The following is a 22,807-nucleotide window of genomic DNA, read 5'->3' on the forward strand; positions in this document are numbered from 1 at the left end:
TGTCCGGTTACATACAGTGGCACAGGGAGCATAGGCACGCCTGGGCATACCCTGATCACTCAGGGCGACTAAAATGACAGAGGGACGGACTGCTGAACAATGCAAACATTGACCCCAAGTCAGAGCTGGGTTTAGGTTTTTTACTCCCCCCCCCCCCCCCCTCGACAGAGCAAAAATAAGATTTACTGTTTATATTTCTTGAAACGGATTGTCTCAAGGACAATAGTGCAATAATATGCCAATGACATTTTTATGCCAGGCGTACAAATCTACTCTGAATTAAAAATATTGCCTATACTCTGAATTGTATCCATCTGTGTCCGAATGCAAGCAAACTGCATTTTGTTCCTGGATTCTAAAATACTCTTATCTTAGTATTTTTTACCGATTTCCCGATACATGTACTGATTGCGATGCTTTATATCTTTATTGTAATCATTTGTTTAATACAATAAACATTACTACTAAAATTAGATTTGCAATGCTGGTTTAAATTAGTTTTAGCGATACTGCAGAGCATCAGCACTGCTGTACAGCATGGCTACAAAACATTTCAAAATCCAATAGCTCGTATAGGCGAGACTTATCGGCATGACATGACAATCTTTATCAACCACTAGATGAAGCCAGCACTACTTGCAGTGAATTATACTACCATCTATTGATGGAGAAAGGAAGATAAAAAGCAAATCTTGTTCCTCTCTCGAAGAGGCATTTTAAATGACCACCCAGGGCAAGTTCAAAAGGTTAGTGACTGAGGACTGGCACACCAGACCATTATCCACTTTAATGCACAGCATCTTATGGTGAGCAGCCTTTGGTTGGCCGCCCCTAAAAGAACCATCATCCACCCCCAATAATTAAAGGCATAAAGGAGGTTAGCCGGGAGCTCGTATAAAAAAATACTTTATTTTGAGCCACAGTAGAATAAAATAAATAACAAATTAGACAATATAATATTCAGAGTACCAGACCACTGCCTTGGTTTAGCTGCACACCCATGACTTTTGTACAAATATATGGTCAATATTCCTATTTCTCGGGAGAGGTCTTCAGTACGGTAAGAGCACCTTGGTTTTATGACATTTACAAACAATTTTGAAGTCTATCATGGCGGGTCCCCCCACACGAAATTTCAAAAGCAGAAATTCAAAAAGGAGCTTCGAAATTGTGCCCTCATCAGGAACCAGCAAACGAGTTACTTACAGAAAACCCAAGCAAAACTTTGCGATCCTGGTCATCCTGGAGGCTAGCGCAAGGAGGCGGTGCTAGACTGCGCTATGGCAAATTGTAAGAGGTTGGGTGGAACTTTTAGACGGGTTAAAAAAAGGGTAGATTATTGCAGAACTCTGAAAGTGGAGGGTGTGGAGAAGAGATAAGTCTTTGGCATTGTAGAAGGACACAAGTCCCTCCTCATATTCCAGCAGTACACCAATCATACAGGCCTTCGCGGCCACGGGTAGATTCTTGGGCTGGTTTTCCAAAGCAAGAAAAGTGTCACCATTGCGTTGCAATGCAAAAATCCCACTGCTGGGAGGCAACTGGGTATTGCCAGTCCATCTTCTAGTGTCTTCAGCCACACCTAAAGCCCACACAGATGCCCCCTTGGTATGCACAATCCAGTAGTGAACCCCCGAACTGAAGCCTTCAAAACCCAGGACTCCGGGCGCCTTGTTGTACCTCGTGGGGTCGCCGGATGGACACATGCCTTTTCCTCGGTGTCGCACACTGGTTTGGTCTTCAGATACCACCAGACTGTGGTGCGCAGTGAAGGGGTCCATAGTCAAACGGGAAGGAGCTAATGGAGAGGAGAAAAAAAAATTATTTAAAGTCATGTTTCTAACATCCAGTCTTTAGAATTAAAACCAGTTACTTTTTTCCCCAATTCAATTTATATATTAGCGAAAAATTACTATTTAATAATAGTTTCTCTAAATTTAACGATATGTAGCTTAATTGTACAGTTGCAAAATTGAGCCTATGTATACCGGTTTCACAAGCTCTTAAGAGCTGGCCCCAGCACTTTCCTACAACTTAAGGGGATGGTGGCTGCAGACTGAAGCTGGTTTTAAAAGCAGAAATGTGGTTCCCTGGGAGGTGTACAGTTTATTAACAATTACCATCTCCTCCTTGCACTCTCCAATGATTTAGAGTCACAACTACAATCTTATTAAAGGTCTGTTAAATGTGAAGGTAGCCTCTTCGTGCGGTTTGTTTTGAAAGCTAGCTCAGCTACAATGCATTGTTCAGAAGAGCACCAAAGAACTATGCCTCTTCAGAGAGGCACAATCCATCAATACAGCCGAGATGTAACAGGAAGTGAATCAAGGATGCATTGATGTGGGCCAGGATGGCTCTAACCATTCCAAGAGGCACTCTCCACGGGCTCACTTCAGACATGTGCTGTGATTAAAGGCACTGGAGTCGCCCATTGTGGCTGCTCAAAGGGTTTCACGGAGTATTGGTTCATTCCATGTGTGGCCCTAGGCAAACCTGTTCACATGTAACTGTTCGTATCCTGCAGCACATTCCTCACTTGAGTAAATATCGACAATAATCAGAGCAGATAAACCAGGCTCCTCACTGCTCAGCCCTCTGATCAAGTTGCCCAGCACTAAAATCTGAAGGTTCCCATCCACACCAGCTTCTCCCGCTCCAATTTGTTGACCATTCCATACCGAAGGCGCTATGCCGAAATACGCATAGATACTTGAACACAAGCAGCACAACGATGTAACAATACACTGGATTAATAAATTTAAAGAGTGAGCATAGTTTCTAGTCATATGTTAGAACATTCTTCTCTGTCCAATACTCCACTGTTCATGCATTCCAATTATGTCCTCGGTCCTCCTATTGTGTGTTTCAGAATGACCCAGAGTTTGCTTTTAAATCCTCTTGATGTGCAAATCTCCATTTTGGTCAAAAATGTGTTTATCATTTTGATACATTAACCATTGAAAGGCTGTCATTAGACTGTTTGTACCCATACACGCTGCATACGTCCGTCTCTGCCCTGGTGTGCACATATTTTTAACCTGAGCGGTTTGGAAATTTAGAGGTGGCCTAAGCTTCCGCCCACTAATCATTGGATTCCAGTCTCCATCTTTACATGCTTTATGCATACATGTTTCCTCCCACACCCTTCCAAGCTCTATACCCTTTTTAGGTCTCACTTACTAGACCGCGCATGGGAAGTTTGTTGCTTAGAGCCCAGTCTGCTACTTTCCATTTGTCGTCACTCACTTGCCTGATTCTTATTAGCATCCCAGCTTGACATCTGGTTTGTCCCTCCCATGGTATATCCAGATTTCGCTCTGTACAATAGTACATTTACTAATAAAATTGGATCCATTTCCCAGAGCTAGCCTTAATGGAATTAAAGATTTGAGTCATTTACTTTGCCGGGGAGCTACAAAATACTCATCCTAGGACATTAGCCTTCGATGGCCAGAGAAAAAGGGTAGGTTGAAATCTCAATAGGATAATTTATTGCATCTGCCTAACTAACACTGGGAAGATGCCCCCACCTGGGACAAAGGGAGGGCTGAAAGGCCTTTGACACCACTCACCCCATAGAACAGGAGGTGTCCTTTGAGGCTTGGAGAAAAGACAAGATCAAGGTATGTGGAGCTTGGTTCAGAGGGCTCTCTACCAGATTTCCCTCAGTCTTAGGAGTCTTAGAATGCTGTTAAATGTAAATGTAGAGCATTTATGTAGCGCACTTCTACCCAGAGGCCTCGTAGCGCTGTATTCATACCGCTGTGGAACCCATCCTGGCTTTCCTGTGAAATGTCCACTCCTGGGCACCCCCAAGGTAAAGCCAGGCATCCAAGCGCTGCTGGGGCCTTTCTGGAGATTAAGCAAGCTATTGCCCAGAGTCACAGAGTGGGACCCATGATTAGATTAGGCAGCGAGGCGAGAATTATCAGGTCCGGGGAAGTGGAGTCCAAGAGCCGCGGAGGCGGGAATTGAACCCTGGTCCCGGGCCAGACCTCTGCATCAGAGTCTGCCGCTCTAACCATTGAGCCATGCTTCTCCACTTTGTGCATTGGGTTTGGATAGCCAGGCCCCTGCTCCCTGACCATGCCAATTAGGCACAAAGGGACACAAGGTAGGTAGGACCCGAGCAACTCTTCGCCTCCATTTAAACCCTTGCACAGAGAATCTTTTGAAAAGTGGGGCAATAAGTGGCCCAATGGACCCACAAAGTGCATGAACATTAAAATGTTATTTTCGGGACTGCTTGACACGGACTCATCTAGGAGTCAGAGTACTTGCTGGTGACCCTTAAGGAAGAGTGGGTCATCTGGGAATTTTGAGGACTGGTCCTGGAAGCCCTCAGAGTGGGTATAATAAACTCCTGCTGGACACAGGCCGCCGGTAGAAGCCTTTGGGTGCAGAGACGGCAGGCAGCGTAGGTTTTGCCTTGAAGTCTGCAGGGCACTGCTGCATAAGGACCTAGGAAAGGAAACTACCAAGAACTACCAAGATCCTCTAAAGTTAAGAACTTGGGGATCATAGTCTATGAACAACTGGGCTTTGCGGCCCAGATCAATCGTGAAACCTCCATTTGCTGCGATATTTTGAAGCTACTTAGGAAGGTGTTCCCTTTTATTCCATCGGAGTTACTGGTAGTGGCCCTAGTCTTATCCCATCTAGACTACTGCAATGCTCTATTTTTAGGCATTGCCAAGGCACAGAAGACTAAATTGCAGTCTATTCAAAATGCTGCGGCGCATCTACTGTTGATTGCATCCGATGTAGGGTGACCTTTAGGAATATTCAAGTCGCTGCATTGGCTTACAGTACAGCAAAGTCTAGAATTTAAGGCGTTAGGTCTTGCTCATACGACTTTATGGCGGAGGGGCTGCAGACCTTTGAAAAATCTTCCGCTGGTATGCTCCCACAAGAAGTATTAGATCAGCTAACTCTGGTCTCGTTTGTGCCACGAAAGTTTGAGCCTGATGGGGTGGTAAGAGTTACTCATGGTGTGACTGGGCTGTGGAACCAACAATCTATCAGTCAGACTCCAACCAAACAGGACCGTGTTGAGGAAGCTAATAAAAACATGGCTGTTTCCTAGGACATGCGTCAGTCCTGTTGACACTGGTCCTCCCTCTTTCACCCCAGCGCCAAGACGCCTCGGCATTGGTGTGCTCCATAAATGTCACTCCAACTGGACAGCAGGGAAGCTTCAGACACTTACACCCCCTGCTGCTAGAGAGCAATCAGGTGCTGCAAGGAACTATGGCAAAGTTAAGGAATCAAGAACCACCATCTGAAGATTGAGGCAGAAGATCTCTAGTGAGCACTCCTGGTGGCTTGGCAATTTACCAAGAGTAAAGAAAAACCCATCATAATTTCCATCTTGGTAAGTGATCGCTTGTAATAGCAGGAATTCACCAGCAGGTGCCATACTATCAGAACCGAAGCAGGATGAGGAAATCATTTTCTGAGAGCCAGTGTGCATGGAATCCCTGGGACCCCATGAGCACCACTGCACTATTTTTCAAACTGCCCTTTCAATCAGAGCTGCGGTCTAGTGAGCCCCCAGGTCATACCAGGGTGAGCCAGTGATGCTGGCGAGTCCCACTTCAGACTTCCGATCTGGTTCCTGAAGACCGCTCAGCAGGAGTCCTGCAACTTTTACACCTGGATGCCAAGTAGAGTTCTTCAGGCCCTGTCCTATAGTCTGAAGGGCACCCTGGATGGCAAGATCATTCCACCAAACCACGTTGCCAGACAGTTTGGCAATTTCCTTGATCCAGCCCTGGGTTGGAGTGTAGTTTATTTTGTTCTTTTTTCAGTTTAAAGAGGTTTCCCAGAAGGTCTTGGGGAGGGGAAGTTATAAATATTGGCATATTCACTGTATTGGGATTCAAAAGAACCTAGGAGTACCAACAAGAGTGTTTGTCCTAGTGGGTAACCAGAATTCGCATAGGTCTCGCCTACTTTTAGGCGAAGTGAAATCGTAGGTCTCCCATGGCATTCAATCAGTGAAACAGAGGTATGTGCTGGATTCAAGCACTCCCAAGGGTGTGCTGTTGTGCCATTCGTGTGCATGGGCCCACTGAGTCCAGGGGCATTAGAGGCTGCTAACATCTGGGTTCAATGGGGGAAATATACCCTGTTGAAAAGGTTCACTGGTTTTGACGTGTTTTCTGCTGTCAAAGCCCACAGTTGTGTTTTCAATAATAAATCGTAACATTCGTTCACATTCTTGGAATGACACTGAAAGGTTTGTTATGTTCACTGATCTAGGGAGGTCTATTGCTTTATTGAACGTATACTGAATATCCTGTGGGAGCCAAGAGGACTGGTCTGTGCCCCAAGATTAGGTGCAGACCTGTATAGTGGATTTAGGTGTTGGTGCCTGCAGACACGTAAAGCAGTGAAGGTGACTTGTAAGGGTTTAATCCTCATTTAGGAAGCACATTTACTTCCCACCTTTTTGTGCACAGGCTCAAAGTTTGAGCCATTCATTAAGATTCTCCTCCTTTCTCCACCTGCCATTTTAAGCATTACTCATTTGATACAAGAAGTCAAAACAGCAGATACACGATGCCTCCATTACTCGGCAACTGAAATACATTACTCGGCAACTGAAATACATTACCAGACGGCAACTCCACCAGAAACTTCACGCCTAGTCTTTTTGTATTGGTTTGAACCAGGAACATAAATGGCTGGGTAATGTTACTTTCATGTATTTGCTGATCATATGTTGATCTCATTAGAGTATACATTTTTTCTTTTATAGGTTGGCCTCTGAGGAAGGGACTGCGATGTCCCGAAATGCATCAGGCACTCAAGATTGTTGTGTAGTAATTATTATTTGCTGTAAACTATACATCAGCATTGTTAAGATAAAGATTGTGATTAAAATGAGGTTTTTTAAAGTATGTTCTGCTATGCTATGCCTATGACATTGTCAAAGAAAAATTAAAAAGTTACATTTAAGTACAAATGGTATATTGATTATAATTTTCAGAAGGAAAACTCTGCATCAAATATAAGGGTTTGTGAATAAATCCAGTAAATAGTGCACAGTGCCTACACGTTATCCAACTTGTAACAGTATTATGCTGTGGGATGAGCCATAATGCAGCTCTTGCTTGCCAAGGCATAACAGTTAAAGTAGAGGCCATTTGATTGGAATAGATTTTGCTTCTGAATGCTTCTGTCTTAGCACTCATGAAACCAATGGGTAGCTGATCAGTGCAGTACTCTTAGGCCCATCAATATATGAAATAAGGGACCATTGTATTTCCAAGTGGAGTAACCTTTCTACCTCAGATGAATGCAGAAAAAAATATTGTGGGAAGCCCAATAGACAATCCCATATGGAAGGTTGACAACTGAAGTTGGCCTGATCTAGGATTTCTCCAATTCTGGGGGCACCTTGTATCAGTCCAAACAATCCCTTATGGTGATGGTTGTAAGTCAACCTTATAGACAAGCTATCCTACGGGTAGCATGGACTGAGTGCCTTAAAGGCTTAACTCAAGAGGTTGTGTTAAGCGAGCTGTTTTGCCAATCACAATCCTGTAATATCAAATGAAAGGACACCACACAAGTTATACAGTATAAAATTATATGTATTTATTACTAGAATAATCCTCTGTACTCTTTATGAATGCAGAGGCACAAGCGTTCAAAGAAAAGCACAGTTAAACATATAAAAGTTGCACAATTATGGATGAGGCCCAGGGGCCATGCAAACCATATATTAGAAAAGTGGTATAAGATACCAATCAAACAGTGGTTAGGCCTAGGGAATCGCTGGGAGCAGTCGGGAATAGCAATGCTGAAGTCGGGAAAAGCCTGCGGGATTCGGGTGCAGCGCTTAAAGCACACACATGCACCAATGCAAAGTCCATGGTGCGTAATAGTTATAAAGTTACTGTAAAAGGAGACTTCCGCTTAACCTAGAAGGGTAAAACTTTAGACACATACTAGGTGTGTACCAGTGTAGGAACACCGGCATTGCAGAGTTACCTCACCCACCGGAAGCGGGTGCACAGGTGCGAAGTAGTGTCAGGTTTCGTCACGCAGGTTGATGGTGCCTGGGGATGAAGATGCTGCAGGCGTCGTGAAGAGAAGTGTCCGGTGTGATCCAAGGGTGGATCGAAGATAAAGATGATCTGAAAGCAGAGGGGACAGAGTCTAGGTCACTCAGCAGTGACCAGGGTGGAACCAGGAAGGAACCAGGCAATGTTGGGCGTTTTCAGGTCGCTGTTGTGAAGCTTCTCTGCTGCCACGTGGACTCTGGGGCACTGAGGATGTCCAGGAGTGGATCACGAGATGTCCCACGCAGGCTCTCGCTGTCTGCGTTGTTGGCTTCTGGATTGGAGCAAACAACCCTTGGCAAGCGCAACCCACGCAGGATTCGAAGATGGCATAATAGTCGGACCAGGAGGGTCAGAACGGGTGCTCCTTTTCAGGGGAGCGAGGGCAAGTCTGAACCAGACTCACAAGTCAGATTTCAAAGTTCGTCGGTACAGGGACCACAAGCCAACGGGCAAGTGACCGGACCAACGCGTTGAGCCAAAAGATGCAGAAGGGCCCCACGCAGCACTCGGTGAGTGTAGAGGGGTGAGCTTTGGTGCAAGAGAGGCTCAGGGCTGGGGCTTCTCAAACCCCAATACACAGCTTCCAGGGGGCCTCGGATGCTGCATGGTCAGCGCCTCGTGGTCTTTCCAAGATGGCGGGCCCCACGCTTCTGGTCGCCTCCAGGGGTCTCAGCTCTGCAGGGACTGTGGATCGGGCTGTTAGAAGCCCGGCACGCTGGGTCTTGTCGAACTCTGTCGCTAGAGTTCCAGCGGGAACTGCAACAAAGCAAACATCGAGGTGCTGGATGGTGCCTGTTTGCACAGGGTGGTCACTCCTTGACCACAAGGGAGATTCTTCAGTCTTCTACGTTGAGTAGGATGTCGAAGGGTCCAGAGTTCTGTTTCATAAGTTCCAGTCAGGATAATCTGAGTGCTTTGGCACTGCTCCCATTCTTATACCAATCTAGGGAGCTGGATTACCTGCTAGGTCCCTCCCATGGGTGGGACCCAGGAAGGGGGTGGTTACACCCCTTTCCCTTTGTCCAGGGTCATGCTGGGACAGTGGCGCCCCAGAACCGGTTTGACCGGATTATGCAAGGGGAAGCCTTGTGTGCCCCAGGCACGGTCTAGTTTCTTTCAGCCCTCCCTGCCCCAATACACTATCTCCTGTCTGGGGTGGTGTAGCACCTCCCTGCGACAGGAAACCCATTGTCCAGGCCTCCTCTGCCAAGTTTTCAGTCAGCAGCAGGAGGCCAGACTTGTGTCAGTGGCAGCAGCATCCATTTTGTGATGCGGAGGATAAACCGCGTTTCAGTAAAGTACATGTCTTCTCCCTCTAGAAGGGTGGAATGCTATCCCCCGTTGACAGGACTGTTAAGGGGATAGTATTCCAAGTCGTATGACACCTTACACGACATGTTTTGATAAAGCCAAACCAAAGTTAGCACATAACCACGATGGATTATAATGCACTTAATAGTATATGGTATGGCATTATCCCGGAACAGCTTAGGGAGTTGTTCCCGACAGCTGCAGACAGGCTCCGCTCATGCTCGAGCACCATCTCACGTTAAACCACACACTCTGCCTCCATGATTGATAAGGCCTGCCATAGGAGTGACTTATAGGTTTATATGTGTCCAGATATAGGTATACTATATCCAAGCAAGAGGTGATTACACCAACTTGCCCCAGCTGAGTGATCAGCCAGTTGTGTCAATTTAAGAACCAGCCAGGGGTGGCAAAAGCTATGCTGCAGCCCCTGGTAGGCCTTGGATGCACCTATGCCCATGGCACCTATGGTACACTGTATAGGGGCTGACAAGGTGTCCAGTACCAATTTGGTTGTGTACCTATAGTACATGTCTTTGAATTTAGAGAGAACAGCAGGCTGTGGGTCTGATTAGCAGGCCCACAGCCACATTAAGTCGAAAACCAATGAAGCAAAAAGCAAAAATTGGGGTGACCATAGGATAGCAGACCCTACTCTCCTACAACACATTTGGAAGAAAAGGTGCACATAATCGAAGTCCAAGGTCTTACATTAAGGTTGAAGCAGCACAGCGTGAAGCTTACATGAGGCACATAAGTTATTGCACCCTGTGACTACTTATTCTGGAATCTGTTCCTCATTGCAGCTATGCAGGAGCTCAAATTGTGTGCACATTAAAGATTAACACAGGTGATTTGAATTAGGAAGGCTGATCTTCTAGACAAAGGGCAACAAAGATGATAAACTGTCTATGACCAGATAAAACGTTGCTGTGTGAACAGTTAAAGAGTGAACAAACAACTGACTATACAGGGTCAACACGCTTCTCACGGCAGGAGAAGCAGAGACAACAGCCTGAAAAGATGGACTTGGTGAAATTGTAGCAAGCTACCAGAATGACATTCATCAACCCAGCTGAAGGTCAAGGCCACTCAGCCAGAGTGAAGGGCAAATGCTTAGTATCAGAAGTTGCGAGGAATAGACTCGAGGGACACTAGGAAGGCTTTGGTCTGGCCTGATTTTCTTCATAAAGAGTGGAATCGGAGGCAGGGGTGGTAACTTGCACAGAAGAAGGTCAAAGACCTACTTTAGGCAGGACACTGCTGCAAGAAAACCATGAGGTGTACACTGGACACTGCACATTTGAGGTGGAAAATAAGTCTAACCAGGATGCACCCCATTTGGCAAGGACTTGGAGTCACTTTTGGCACCTGTCCAGCCCCTTATGGCTGACAAGGTGACACCTGCTAAGTTAAGCTGCCCAAATTGTGACCTCTCCACCCCCACAGGACTCCCCACCAGTAAGATTTAATTGAGCATTTGCCAGTGCCACAGCATCAACGCCTCAAGAGCCCAAGCCATCCTGCTTGCTGCAGGATCACATGGTGTTCTCTAGTCAGTGAGCACCTAGATCAACCTGCCCTGGTCGACAGCAGAATTGACTCGAGTGACAGCTGAACTGCTCCAACAGGTTTCTGTGGCAACTCTGCTCTGACAGGGAGTCTCCTCTGATCTCTCCTTTACCTAGGTCACCTCAGCTAAGAGACAATGCATCAATTACCATTGCGGATAGTTGCAAGGGAGGGGTTGCGGGGAAGGCAGAATGGCTTGCCACAGGTTACATTAGTGTTGGTCATACAACACCGCAGATCTTAATTGACCTCCCCCAGAAGTCCAGAATTTGTCCCTTTGCTTACTTGGGAAGACGGCAGCCATTACTTGCTTCCATAGTATATACTCCAGAGGCCCCCGGGACACAGGCTGGGATAGACTTCCAGACACCTGGAGGGCAGGGACTCGCTTCTGCTCCTCAGCACACCTGGGGAGGGAGAAATTATTTAGTGGAAAGATCTCACAAAAGTGGTTGAAAGTTAAAGGGATCAACTTTTACTTACGTTTCTAAACAGGATTTTATGCCCTGTTCGGGGAAAAGAAAAACATGAGTAAGCAAGGCATTGTGTGCGAGTTAGAAAGACAAGACATTATGGCCAAAGGATCGCCTCTGCAACCACCCACCCACCAAGGTAAGCTTCCTCACTACCGTACCAGGATCAATCCACTGCACCCCCCAAAAAACACGGTGTAAACTCCACCACATCAGCAGGAAACGGACTCTGCTGTGAAAGTTTTTTTCCCCCCACTGCATAGTGTCCGATTGTATTGATGCAGGGAAACACATGGTAAATCATTTTATACATTTGTATTTCCAACCTAGGGCGCTACATATACAATGGGCTGCTGCACTTCAGTTGACACTAATGAAAATCTAACATTTACAATTTTTTTTAATCTTAATTTACAAAAAACAACCCCCCTCCCCACGCCGACTACTCGAACTGGCATTTAACCTTAAGCATTTTTGTAGTCGGCACAAAGCAGGGACGGGAACTGGCGTGTTTTTCAATGTAGGATTCATTACGTGTGTGTCTTTGCTTACAGAAAGAATCTGGCAGACCGAGTTTACAAGAAGTCTTCATCCAAATTTAGCCTTGTGAATAGGTGCCGCACAGGAGTTTACGCCCAAACTTACCCCACTTGAGCCTGCCAGGAATTCACAAAGATTTACCAGCAGGCATACGCCCATGTCCACGCGCAGAGGACCTTGCTACGTGGACAGATCTCCGCAGCCTTAAGGCTCACTCAAGGGCGAGAAAGTGAGAGTTTCCGGGAATTTACGTTTTTCACTTTCTAAACAAGGATGTTTGTCGAACTCCTCATTACCATTTGTACTCTGAAAGGCCTTCCCTCCAGCCACGGCCTTGTCTTGAGTGCAGGGTGAAGGAATTTCCCCATATGAAAAATATTCTCCATGCAGAGAAAAAAAAAAGTGTTTTTGCAGAGGGACTCGTACTCCCCTTGTACAGAGTTCTCTGCTATGGAGTAGATCGCGACGGCAAAGTGCTCCAGGTGGTAATATCGCAAATATTCATGCCAGCCTGCACCTGACGTAGCTCTACATGCATATATTTGGGAATGTTTGCGAATTCCAGGTAAAAGTAAATAGCCGGTGTAAAACCGATTCCTACTCTGCCCTCTTACTTCAAGCTCATCTCCCTCTGGAGTGTTCTAGAGGCCTAGAGAAAGAATCCTTCCTAGCTCTGTTCCCAGGGAGTGACCCTGGCACAAATAAGGCTTCTGAGTACCATTCCCAGTTGAGCATTAGCTCAAGGAAATTCACTCTAGACGTGGCAGGACTTTGAGGGGAAAAAAATAACTGACCGCAAATTAATGCATCTATGCCCAAAGGCTCAAGAAAGCGGCTGGGACACATATATGGTCCAAGTCAAATACCAGATTTAGTTCAAGAGATTGTCCATCTTTTCTCTTCAACTCACACCTTGTGGGACCAAAAGTCCCCATGTGAAGATCTCCAAGACAACCGCATGGGTCAGAACAGTGCTCCAGTCGCTTGGGCATGAAAGTCATCTAGAGGGCATGGACCAACTAATGTGTTAAACTGTTCAAGGGGTCAACACTACTCCGAAACAGAACAGGTTTAGAAAGCAATGGTCGCTGCATCTGACCATGGAGATACAGCTATATACCAATAAAAAAAAGCCAAATCAAGTAGGAGAAAAAAAAAAAGAATTAGAAAAAGTTCTGTAACGTGTGCCAGGATCAAGCTGCCCAATGAGAAATTAAACCTTCTGGCAACCTGCTGATTGTCTGGTGCGCAGATCCTACAAATCAACACTCCAAATTATAGTGATTACACCACCTCTCCCCCAACCACAGAAAAGGCCGCATGCATTTGATGCCGTGGTTCATACTGGTCACATGGAAACCGTTCAGTTGCACCTACTCCTAACTCCGCACTTGCATACTAACAATAAATATCCATGAAGAGGCATCCAAGCACTTACATGTCAGGTCACGTGCTACTCTTTAGTAGTTCCATGGCTTGAAGGATGGGACTTAGTGGCCAATTTATTGAGGAAATTGTCCTGCTCAAGCACAAATGGCGAGCTTCCAGCATCCCGAGACTGGTTTCTGGGTAACACCTCTCATCAGCCAGACTACCTTGAATCCAGGGGCAAAGTACGCAAGGGACCCACATCTGGGCATACCTTGGCAACTTAGGGTGAACAAAGCAAACAAGCAGATGGATGGAGCGCTGAAACTTTTCAGACACTCACCCCCAGTCACAAATCTGGGCTGACTCCAGCATCTTTCTTTAGCTCACCTCTCCACCCCAGTTCAGACCCGGCAGTTCAGGTTGGACTGTTCTCATCAAGTGCAGGGTCAATACTGATTTGCTTATGGCTTGGTTCAAACTGGAATGGAGTGAGATGTGATGGAGCAAGAAATCGGAGAAAAGGGTCTTTGAGGCAATCCACTCTTTAATTCACGAACAAGTTATTAAAAAAGTTGTGGAAACTAATACGCAGACAAACATTTTTGGGTTACTGAAGCTAGTGTATGGATTTACTAATGTAGATAACATTGAAGGACTCGTACCGCTTTAACCACTTGGCTGCTAAGGCTTTGAAGGCTTTATAATGGGATTTCCATTGAAATGAACGGGAGGGGCATGACGAGTTACCCTTGTCATTAGCAGCCAAGAGGTTAAATGGGAAATCGGTTTTGCGCATGAGTCAACTACATCTACGTAGAATGAAGAATTAATGCTTGGAATGAAATTCTGGCACATGAGCAGAAGTTACTAACATGGCGTCTTGAAGACTCGCATGCATGGCACCTGCTTATTTGAAATGAAAGCAAGCTATTTTACTAATGCAGTAATAGGTTTAATAAATAAAATGGGATAGAGTAGAGGCGGGTGGTATACAGTACAAACACTTTCTTAAAAGAAATCAACATCTGTCTTGACTTTTATCATTAGTGCATGTTTGGACCTCTCGCATAACTGAATGAGCTGAATGACGCAAAGTTTGCACATGCCCACTGAGTGAAGCCAATGACAAAGCAGTTGAACAGGAGCCAAGATCTGGTGCTATTTCATGGGAACAGGATGGTTCAACCACGAAGAAACTTCTAATAGTATCAGTTACTTTTAGTACATGGGAATACATTTAAGTAAAGTGTTGGGTTTACGAACAATGGTTTAACTGAATCCTGTGACATGCAAGCATCGCATGTTGCAGACTCCGACCCCCGCCCCCTTTGCCAGACCAATCAAATTTCGTATTTTCCCGATATTGAAATATTAGTGGGTGGAACATGCAGAACAAAAAGGTATAAACAAGATGGCTGTAGTTAGTCAGATGGAGATTTGCTGAATGCTGGTGATTAAGCCTTACGGTTGAGCACAGTAGCTGATGCTGTGAGATGCTGAGTTACTGATTAAGAACTGATCGCAGAACCTGAACTTTCTATCCTAAATTACTTTTGGTTAGATTCGAAGATTGCGGCAGAATCTCAAGGAGGAAAAGTGTGTCGGGGAGGGGTGCGGCACAATCGTCGGTATCTTAGAGAGGTTAACGATCCTGTCCTGAAGTTTTTGTCTCCTGAATATCTCAGGGGACCCCTACCAGCCCTTTGGCCAGGGGGTTTGCCTTCCACACCATCCTTGGTAATTCTAAGTTTCAGTTATTGGCAAATGTTTGATCTTCTCTGTACTCTCCCTTTCCGACATCAACTGTTGCGCGAGTCAGAGATAAATGCATTGTGTTGATTAAAAAAAAATGTAAATTGAGTCTGTGGCGATTTACTTAAAATATCGAAAAGTTAGTTTGTTAATTATCACCATCAATTAGTTCAACTAATGGTCCACCGACCAGAGGAAAGAACTTGTTGATCTGTGAAGGGTTAGTTAGAAAATTTAACAGGTTTTGAAGACTAATCTTAAACAGTTTAGTGGAATTTTATAAAAATTGACCCCCAGCGGTTTATCCACAGAGTTCATGGGCCCAATGAGTATATGGTAGTGGAGTATCGGTTGGTGAACCGCTGGACCAGATGAGTTTGGTCTGAAGTAAGCTTTGATGGAATCCTTAAATAAGTGGATGCTAACACACAGGTGTGTCAATCCTTCAGTTTTACACAATCATAATTGCCATACTAAACCATTGCTGCGTGTGCTCTGCAGACAGGCCAATGATTGGATGAACATGCATTCAAAATCCCTTTATGACCACCCACTGACTGGCACTGAGAAATTGAACCTGTATTCGGCCTGAAGGCCACAGCTCTCAATCATGACCCACCTACAATCTAAACACAAAGCAAGATAGGAGCTACTTTTTCAAGTCAAGTTTAAATTTGTATAGCGCACTGCTCACCCAGAGGGTCTCAAGGCGCTTGAGGGAGGGTGGAGCTTTACTTATCAAATATCCAGGTTTTTAGTGGTTTTCTGAAGGAGGTGGTTCTGTGTGAGGCAGAGGTGGGTGGGGAGGGAATTCCAGGTCTTGGCCGCTAAGTAGGAGAACGATCTTCCTCCCATGGTGGATCTTTGGATGCGCGGAATTGCGGAGAGGGCTTGATTGGACGATCGAAGTTGGCGGGTGGGGGTGAAGGACAGGCGCGTGTTGAGGTATTCGGGTCCTAGGTCGTAGAGAGCTCTGTGTGCGTGGGTGAGGAGGCGGAATTTTATTCTCTTGTTGACGGGGAGCCAGTGGAGGTCTTTCAGGTGACCGGAAATGTGATCTTGCCGGGGGATGTCTAGGATGAGTCGCGCTGAAGCGTTTTGGATACGTTGGAGTTTTCTGTAGTTTGGCTGTGGTTCCGGCGTAAAGGGTGTTTCCGTAGTCCAGTCGGCTTGTGACCAGTGCATGGGTGACCGTCTTTCTTGTTTCGGTGGGGATCCAACAGAAGATTTTTTTGAGCATGCGTAGGGTGTTGAAGCATGATGATGAGACGGCGTTGACTTGTCTGGTCATCGAGAGGGAGGAGTCCAGGATGAAGCCTAGGTTACTTGTGTGGTCCGTTGGTATGGGTGCCGGTTCCCAGGGCCGGTGGCCACCATGAGTCGTCCCAGGCAGAGGGGGATGATCCTAAGATGAGGACTTCCGTTTTGTCAGAGTTTAGTTTTAAACGGCTGTTCTTCATCCACTCGGCTACTTCTTTCATCCCTTCGTGTAGGTTGGTTTTGGCGGTGTTTGGGTCTTTGGTGAGGGATAGGATCAGCTGAGTGTCGTCTGTGTAGGAGATAATGTTGAGGTGGTGTTGGCGCGCAATGGATGCGAGGGGATTCATGTATACGTTGAAGAGGGTGGGACTGAGTGAGGATTCTTGGGGTACGCCGCAGATGACTTCGGTGGCCTCTGATCTAAAAGGGGGGGAGGCGGACTCTGGGTTCTTCCGGCGAGGAACGAGATTATCCAGTCCAATGCTTTTCCTTGTATTCGGACGTTGCTGAGGCGTTGTATAAGGGTGCTATGACACTGTCGAAGGCTGCGGAGAGGTCGAGTAGGATGAGGGCAGCAGTTTCTCCGTTGTCCAGTAGAGTTCGAATATCGTCTATTGCTGAGATGAGGGCGGTCTCTGTGCTGTTTGGCTCTGAAGCCGGACTGAGAAGGGTCAAGGGATTTGTTCGATTCGAGGAAGGCGGCGAGTTGACTTGACGGCTTTCTCAATGACTGACAGGGAATGGGGGGAGCGAAATGGGGCGGTAGTTCTTAAGTTGAGTGGGGTCTGCTGTAGGTTTCTTCAAGAGGGCGCTGAGTTCGGCATGTTTCCAGCTTTCCGGGAAGGTGGCGGAGTTGAGGGAGCAGTTGATGACGTCGGAGGTGGGGTGCGATAATGGAGTTAGCTTTGTTGAAAATGTGGTGGGGACATGGGTCGGTTGGCGATCCTGAGTGAATGGTGATCAGGCGGATGGGGTCTTCAGTGGTGATTGGGTTCCAGGGGCAAAGGTTGTTGGAGGGGGGTTTTAGTTCGGAGGTAGGTGAGGTGGGCTGGTCTCCAAAGCTGTTATGTATGTCAGCGATTTTGTTGAGGAAGAACGAGGCTAGAGAGTCGCATAGGTCTTGGGAGGGAGTGATGTCGTTGGTGCCGGCGGTGGGGTTGGTAAACTCGTTGACGATGTTAAATAGTTCTTTGCGGTTGTGGGCGTTGTCGTCGAGTCGATCCTTGAATGCTGATTTCTTGGTAGATCGGATCAGTTGGTGGTGTTTGCGGGTGGCGTTCTTGAAGGTGGCCAAGTTGTCAGTGGTTGGGTTTTTTCGCCAGGCTCTTGAGGGTGCGACAGATCTCCTTGGATTTCTTAAGGTCATCATTAAACCAGGGGGCTTTTTTGCTGCCTTGCTTGATTTGATGGTTTTTCAAGGGTGCTAATTCGTCAGTGCTGTGGGTGATCCATTGTGTGAGGTTGGTGGCTGCTTGGTTTGGGTCCGATGATTTTGCAGGAGGGTTTTGGTGAAGCGATGTGAAGAGCTGGTCGGTGGTAATTTTATTCCAGTTTCTCCGGGGAATTGGTTGTGGGTCGTAGTCTTTTTGTAGTCTAAGTGAACGCAGCTGTGGTCGGTCCAATGGAGAGCTGTGGTGTGATTAAAGGAGATGTGCTTGCTGGAGGTGAAGATTGGGTCGAGCGTGTGCCCGGCAAAGTGGGTGGGGTGGGTGTCAACAAGTTGTTTGAGTCAGAGATTGGCGAGGTTGTCCAAAAGGGTGGTGGTTTTGCTGTTCTTTTCCAGGTGGAAGTTGGTCTCCCAGTAGGATGTAGTCCTCGGAGTGGAGGGCGTGTGGGCTGATGAAGTCAGTGATGTCTTCGCTGAATTGTGTGCTGGGTCCGGGTGGCCTATAGATGAGGGTGCCTCTGAGTGTGGTCTTAGGGTCGGTGTGAATCTGGAAGTGAAGGTGTTTGGCGGTTGTGAGGTTGTCATCGGAACTGGTCATGATGCGGATGGTGTTCTTATGAACGATGGAGATTCCTCCTCCTGTTTGGATGATGCGGTCCTTTCGGATGATCTTGTAGCCGTACGGGATGGCTATGGCGATGTCCGGCGCTGATTAGGCGTTCATCCAGGTTTCTGTAAGAAAGGCGACGTCTGGCGATGTGGTGTCGAGTAGGTTCCAGAGTTCAATGGAGTGTCTGTGGACCGAGTGGGTGTTGAGTAGGATGCACTTCAGGTGGTTAGTGTCGGAGCTCTGTTTGGAGTTGGTGGATTTGGTGTGGGTCCTTATGGAGTCGAACTTGCAGGAGTGGCAGGTGAAGGATCCATGGGTGTGTCCTGGGGCGGCTTGGTAGCAGTTTGGGAGTCGGCCGGGGTTAAGTGCTGAGAGGGTAGTGGAGTCTTACGCTACACGGGTGGAGTGGATTTTGCGGGGGCCAGGGGGTCTGGCGCTGGGCGTGGTCCAGGCTCGGACGGGCGTAGACGGGCTTACCTTAGGCGCACCTTCAGCGCGCACGGGGTGCAACCGCTGCGCGTGAACGCCGCACGCAAAAGCATCTGTCATAAGTGGATAGTGGAGGGGGGTGGAGCGAGGGAGGAGCAGCTGGGAGAAGGTAGCGGGGTGGAGGGACAGGCTGGGAGGCAAACAAACATGGCAGCAGAAACAAAAGCGAAACAAGGCGAAGCAAATACTCAGGCAATGCGATATAGCGCTACGATACCAATGTGGCACAATTGAAAATGCAGGCAATGTAGCAGTCCAGCGCTGCGATACCAATCTGGCACAATGTAAAAAGCAGGCAATGTAGCAGTCCAGCGCTACGATATCAGGGAGCGTGGGGAGCGACCACCTCTGCAGGAGTCAGGATGGTCATAGCGCTAGGGCAGGCAGGACGATTCCTATGCTATCTGTGGGAGGGAGGAGCAGCTGGGAGGCGGGAGCGGGGTGGAGGGATGGGCTGGGAGGCAAACAAACAACAAAATGGCAGCAGAAACAAAAGCGAAACAAGGCGAAGTAAACTCAGGCAATGAGATATAGCGCTACGATACCAATGTGGCACTATTGAAAATGCAGGCAATGTAGTAGTCCAGCACTGCGTAACGATACCAATCTGGCACAATGTAAAAAGCAGGCAATGTAGCAGTCCAGCGCTACGATATCAGGGAGCGACCTACCCATTACAAAAGAGTAATATGGTGCATAAACGTTCTGGAAAATGGACACTCAGACAAACAACTGTTCCCAGGCTGAGAGGAGTGGGTCTTTATTGGCAGGGACATTGGATACAATGTTTACCATTACAACGCTGATGTACTAAGAACACCCTTACTCATGACTGGCTTACATCTGCTTTTTTGACTATGCAGAATCATTTGGCTGTGCTGACAGAAGCGCTGGCTGATACTGGGGCACTGGAAACCAAGCATTGATGACCGCAATAAATATTTATTAACCTAGATGGTGGGAAGGCTGGCGGTGGTAACAGCAAAAGGATATAGACAAAGGTTTAAGCAGGGGTGCAGGTTTGTACCCCGATAGGCTAACTACAGCATAAATGGAACAGCAATAGTCACAAGGCAGGCAGTGTCACCCGAAATAGGAGACTGGGGCAGGGAAGAGATCAGATATCTCCACTATGCAGACAATACTGTTCGATCAAACAGGAGGGTACTGAAAGATCTGCAAATCAAAGATCATGATCGGTCTGGACCCAGTAAACCTAGAGTGGTTTAGTGCAAATCCGAAGAAAATTAACTAATGAATAGTGTGCTGTCAGAGCTTTGACACCATGCCATAAAAGAGCATTAACACATAAAAACGGCTAAAAAGTTAAATATAACAATAAGACCAGAAATTCAAGCACCAGACCTTCAGTCTATACATATTTCTGCAATATGACTCCATGCATGCCCCAATAAAACATTTATGAACTCCACATTTTATAGCGATTAAAATATAACAATACGATTTTAGGTCATGGATTTTCTAAGAATAAGCGCATGACAAACATAAGACAAACAGCAAAATTCAGGTCCTAAATTTAAGAGAAGATTTAAACCCTCAAGCAATGTGAGAACTCAAAGCAAAGGAGCACAACAGGGGCCACAGAAATGTAAGTCTAGGCGGAGTATAAACACTGCAAACATTGAAACCAGGTGCCCTGCTGGGGATAAGCAACCAAAAGTGTATTGTGCCTAGTCTAAAACGTGTTAAATAAAACCTGTGTCCAGGATTCGACACCCATAAGAGTGAATTTAGGTTCCTCAAGTTGCTTTAGATCCAGATAGCTTGTAACAGAGGACACATTCGGACTTACTCTTGCTTAAATTCAGTAATTGGAAATAGCCGTTTTCATCACATTTTTTAAAGGAGCATTAATTTCTTTAGGAAAAAGAAAGTTTGACATCGAGAACCGAGAGGGTCTTTCAAACTTCTGTGAACCAGGGGTTAATATCTACTCCATTTAGCCTCAGATAATTAATTGGGTGAAAGAATATACAGTGTGTAGTGAGCCAAATCTTAAGCCACAACACAGCGTTTGACTTCCACTAGATCTTCTAGAAAGGGGAGGCAGCCTCAAAATGAGTAACCAGACTGGCTACACTCTGACCCACCCAAGAATTTGTTCTCGGTCACCTGAAAGTTTCTAGTCTTATTGTAGCCCGAAACACCAGCCCCCATACGTTGCCTAGGAATGACATTAGCTCTAATGCAGTAATAAAAGTTCTTTTATGGGCTTATGGCAGACGTTTTGAAAATCTAAAAATAGTATCTATTGCCCCATCAAATTTGCCAGCTCTTTGGCTCAAAAGCTTTCCCCAAATTAAATAATGTGACAACTTAAACCCCTAGTAGGTAAAATTGGGAAGTTTACTAATGGCGACCTCTTCAATGATGAGTGGGTGAGAGTCTTTAGGGCCAATTATAATGTAAGATTTAGAATGGATTGACTTTCAACATAGGCTCACTCAAAATCCAAAACTTCCAATAGGAGCCAGAGGCCATTTGTTGTTCTAACAATTAAAACGGTTGTCCACTTAAAGCAAAACCTGGATGGTGTGGTTCTCCATTCAAGAAAGTTCTTTGCCTCGCGCCTCGAACGCCTCCCTAAAGGGACATTTTACATCACTTTCAATGTTCTCCATTGCAGTCTGCACAACCTTACCCACACCACATATCCCTCATTGGAGGGAGCTTGCAGATATAATTCAAGAGCTCCTCTCCAGCTTTAAAAGAATTGTAGTCCACACGACTAACATTTGCTAGCGTGTGAGGAGGAACCAGATGATGAAACATTCCACCCAAGGGTGGGCGAGTAGGGTTTTGCATCCTAAAACCAATATTTTTTTTTAAGACTTGCACACTATTAGCATGACCCAGTAATTGATTGCTTTTTTTCCAGACCCCCTGCATCCATTTTGTTTGAAAATAAGATGCCCAAAGAGCAGATTGTTACTGGAGTGAGAGAGTACTAATATAATCTTGCTGACCCCTCACCCAGAATGCCTATTGAACTAACTTTCAACATTCAAAGTCTTGTGACCCTCAATTTTAGGAAGCCACCAATTGTTTAATGCCAATAAATGAACTCTGCAAGTCACTTTCTTCTCTTTCATGGTCACGGTCAAATCGAATGTCTTCACGAAAGACATTTACAGGCTCCAATTTTAGTGTACCACTTTACTTCCATTTGATAGAGTCAGGTGCCAACATGGGGAAAAATGAGCTATGCATTAAGCTGCAGCTTTTAGGTCACTGTGGTAATAATTAATGGTAGGGTTCCAGAAGTGTATGCAATGCATGTGTGGAATACCATGAGCTGGAGTCTAGGGAATGATAATCCGTGCAAACTTTGCACTAAATACATGAGCAGTTCTTGCCTTTCGTGACATTCAGAAACCCACTTCTAGTCAACTTTACAAGGAACACGCTGCATAAAGAACCAACATGAGCTATAAATGCAACCAGACAATGCAAGAATTAGCCAGGCAAAGAAACTGCTTTCGCCAATTAGATTTCAACAGCAATTTAAAGGAGCTTCCTCATGCAGACACGTCAAACTCACTTTCAGCATCTGAAAAGTCCATATCCTTAGGTTTTTCCTCCACCGGTGATAGTCTAGCCCAGAGCATTACATCCTATTACACTTTCCTGTTCTGCTGTGCAAGATTAGACCACCTACAAATCGGCTGCATCCACATACTTCAGAAGAAGCAGAACAAGTCTGAAGAACCAAGTCAACAAACGTAAATAAAAATGCAACATTATTTCTATTTGGGCATTGCTGCAAGGGCAATTTCTCATTAGTGCAGTATTTCATACAGTGCTAAATACATGAAAGAAAAAACTCACAATTTTTAAGAGAAATTACATTTGAAGATTTGCAAAATTGTCAAATCTAGTACTGCGACGATTAACATTTTAAGACCAAAGAAATACTCACTTTGTGGTGTTACAGGGTTAAATTGTC

At 46.0% G+C, this 22,807-nt stretch overlaps 1 protein-coding gene across 3 annotated transcripts in view; it reads right to left on the minus strand.

The window, feature by feature from the left end:
- Nucleotides 1–890: 890 nt before the first annotated feature.
- Nucleotides 891–22,807, minus strand: part of LOC147703625 (zinc-binding protein A33-like) — a 121,474-nt gene continuing 99,557 nt past the window's right edge. For all 3 annotated transcript variants that reach the window (XM_086931964.1, XM_086931963.1, XM_086931965.1), the window contains exons 5-7: nucleotides 11,442–11,464; nucleotides 11,244–11,365; nucleotides 891–1,798 (exon numbers count right to left, since the gene is read on the minus strand). In XM_086931964.1, the coding sequence (XP_086788090.1) occupies nucleotides 1,269–1,798; nucleotides 11,244–11,365; nucleotides 11,442–11,464 (675 nt within the window). In that variant the 3' untranslated portion in view covers nucleotides 891–1,268. The remainder of the gene's footprint in view (nucleotides 1,799–11,243; nucleotides 11,366–11,441; nucleotides 11,465–22,807) is intronic.

Source organism: Lissotriton vulgaris, chromosome 7 (genome assembly GCF_964263255.1).
Source record: "Lissotriton vulgaris chromosome 7, aLisVul1.2, whole genome shotgun sequence".
NCBI lineage: Eukaryota > Metazoa > Chordata > Amphibia > Caudata > Salamandridae > Lissotriton > Lissotriton vulgaris.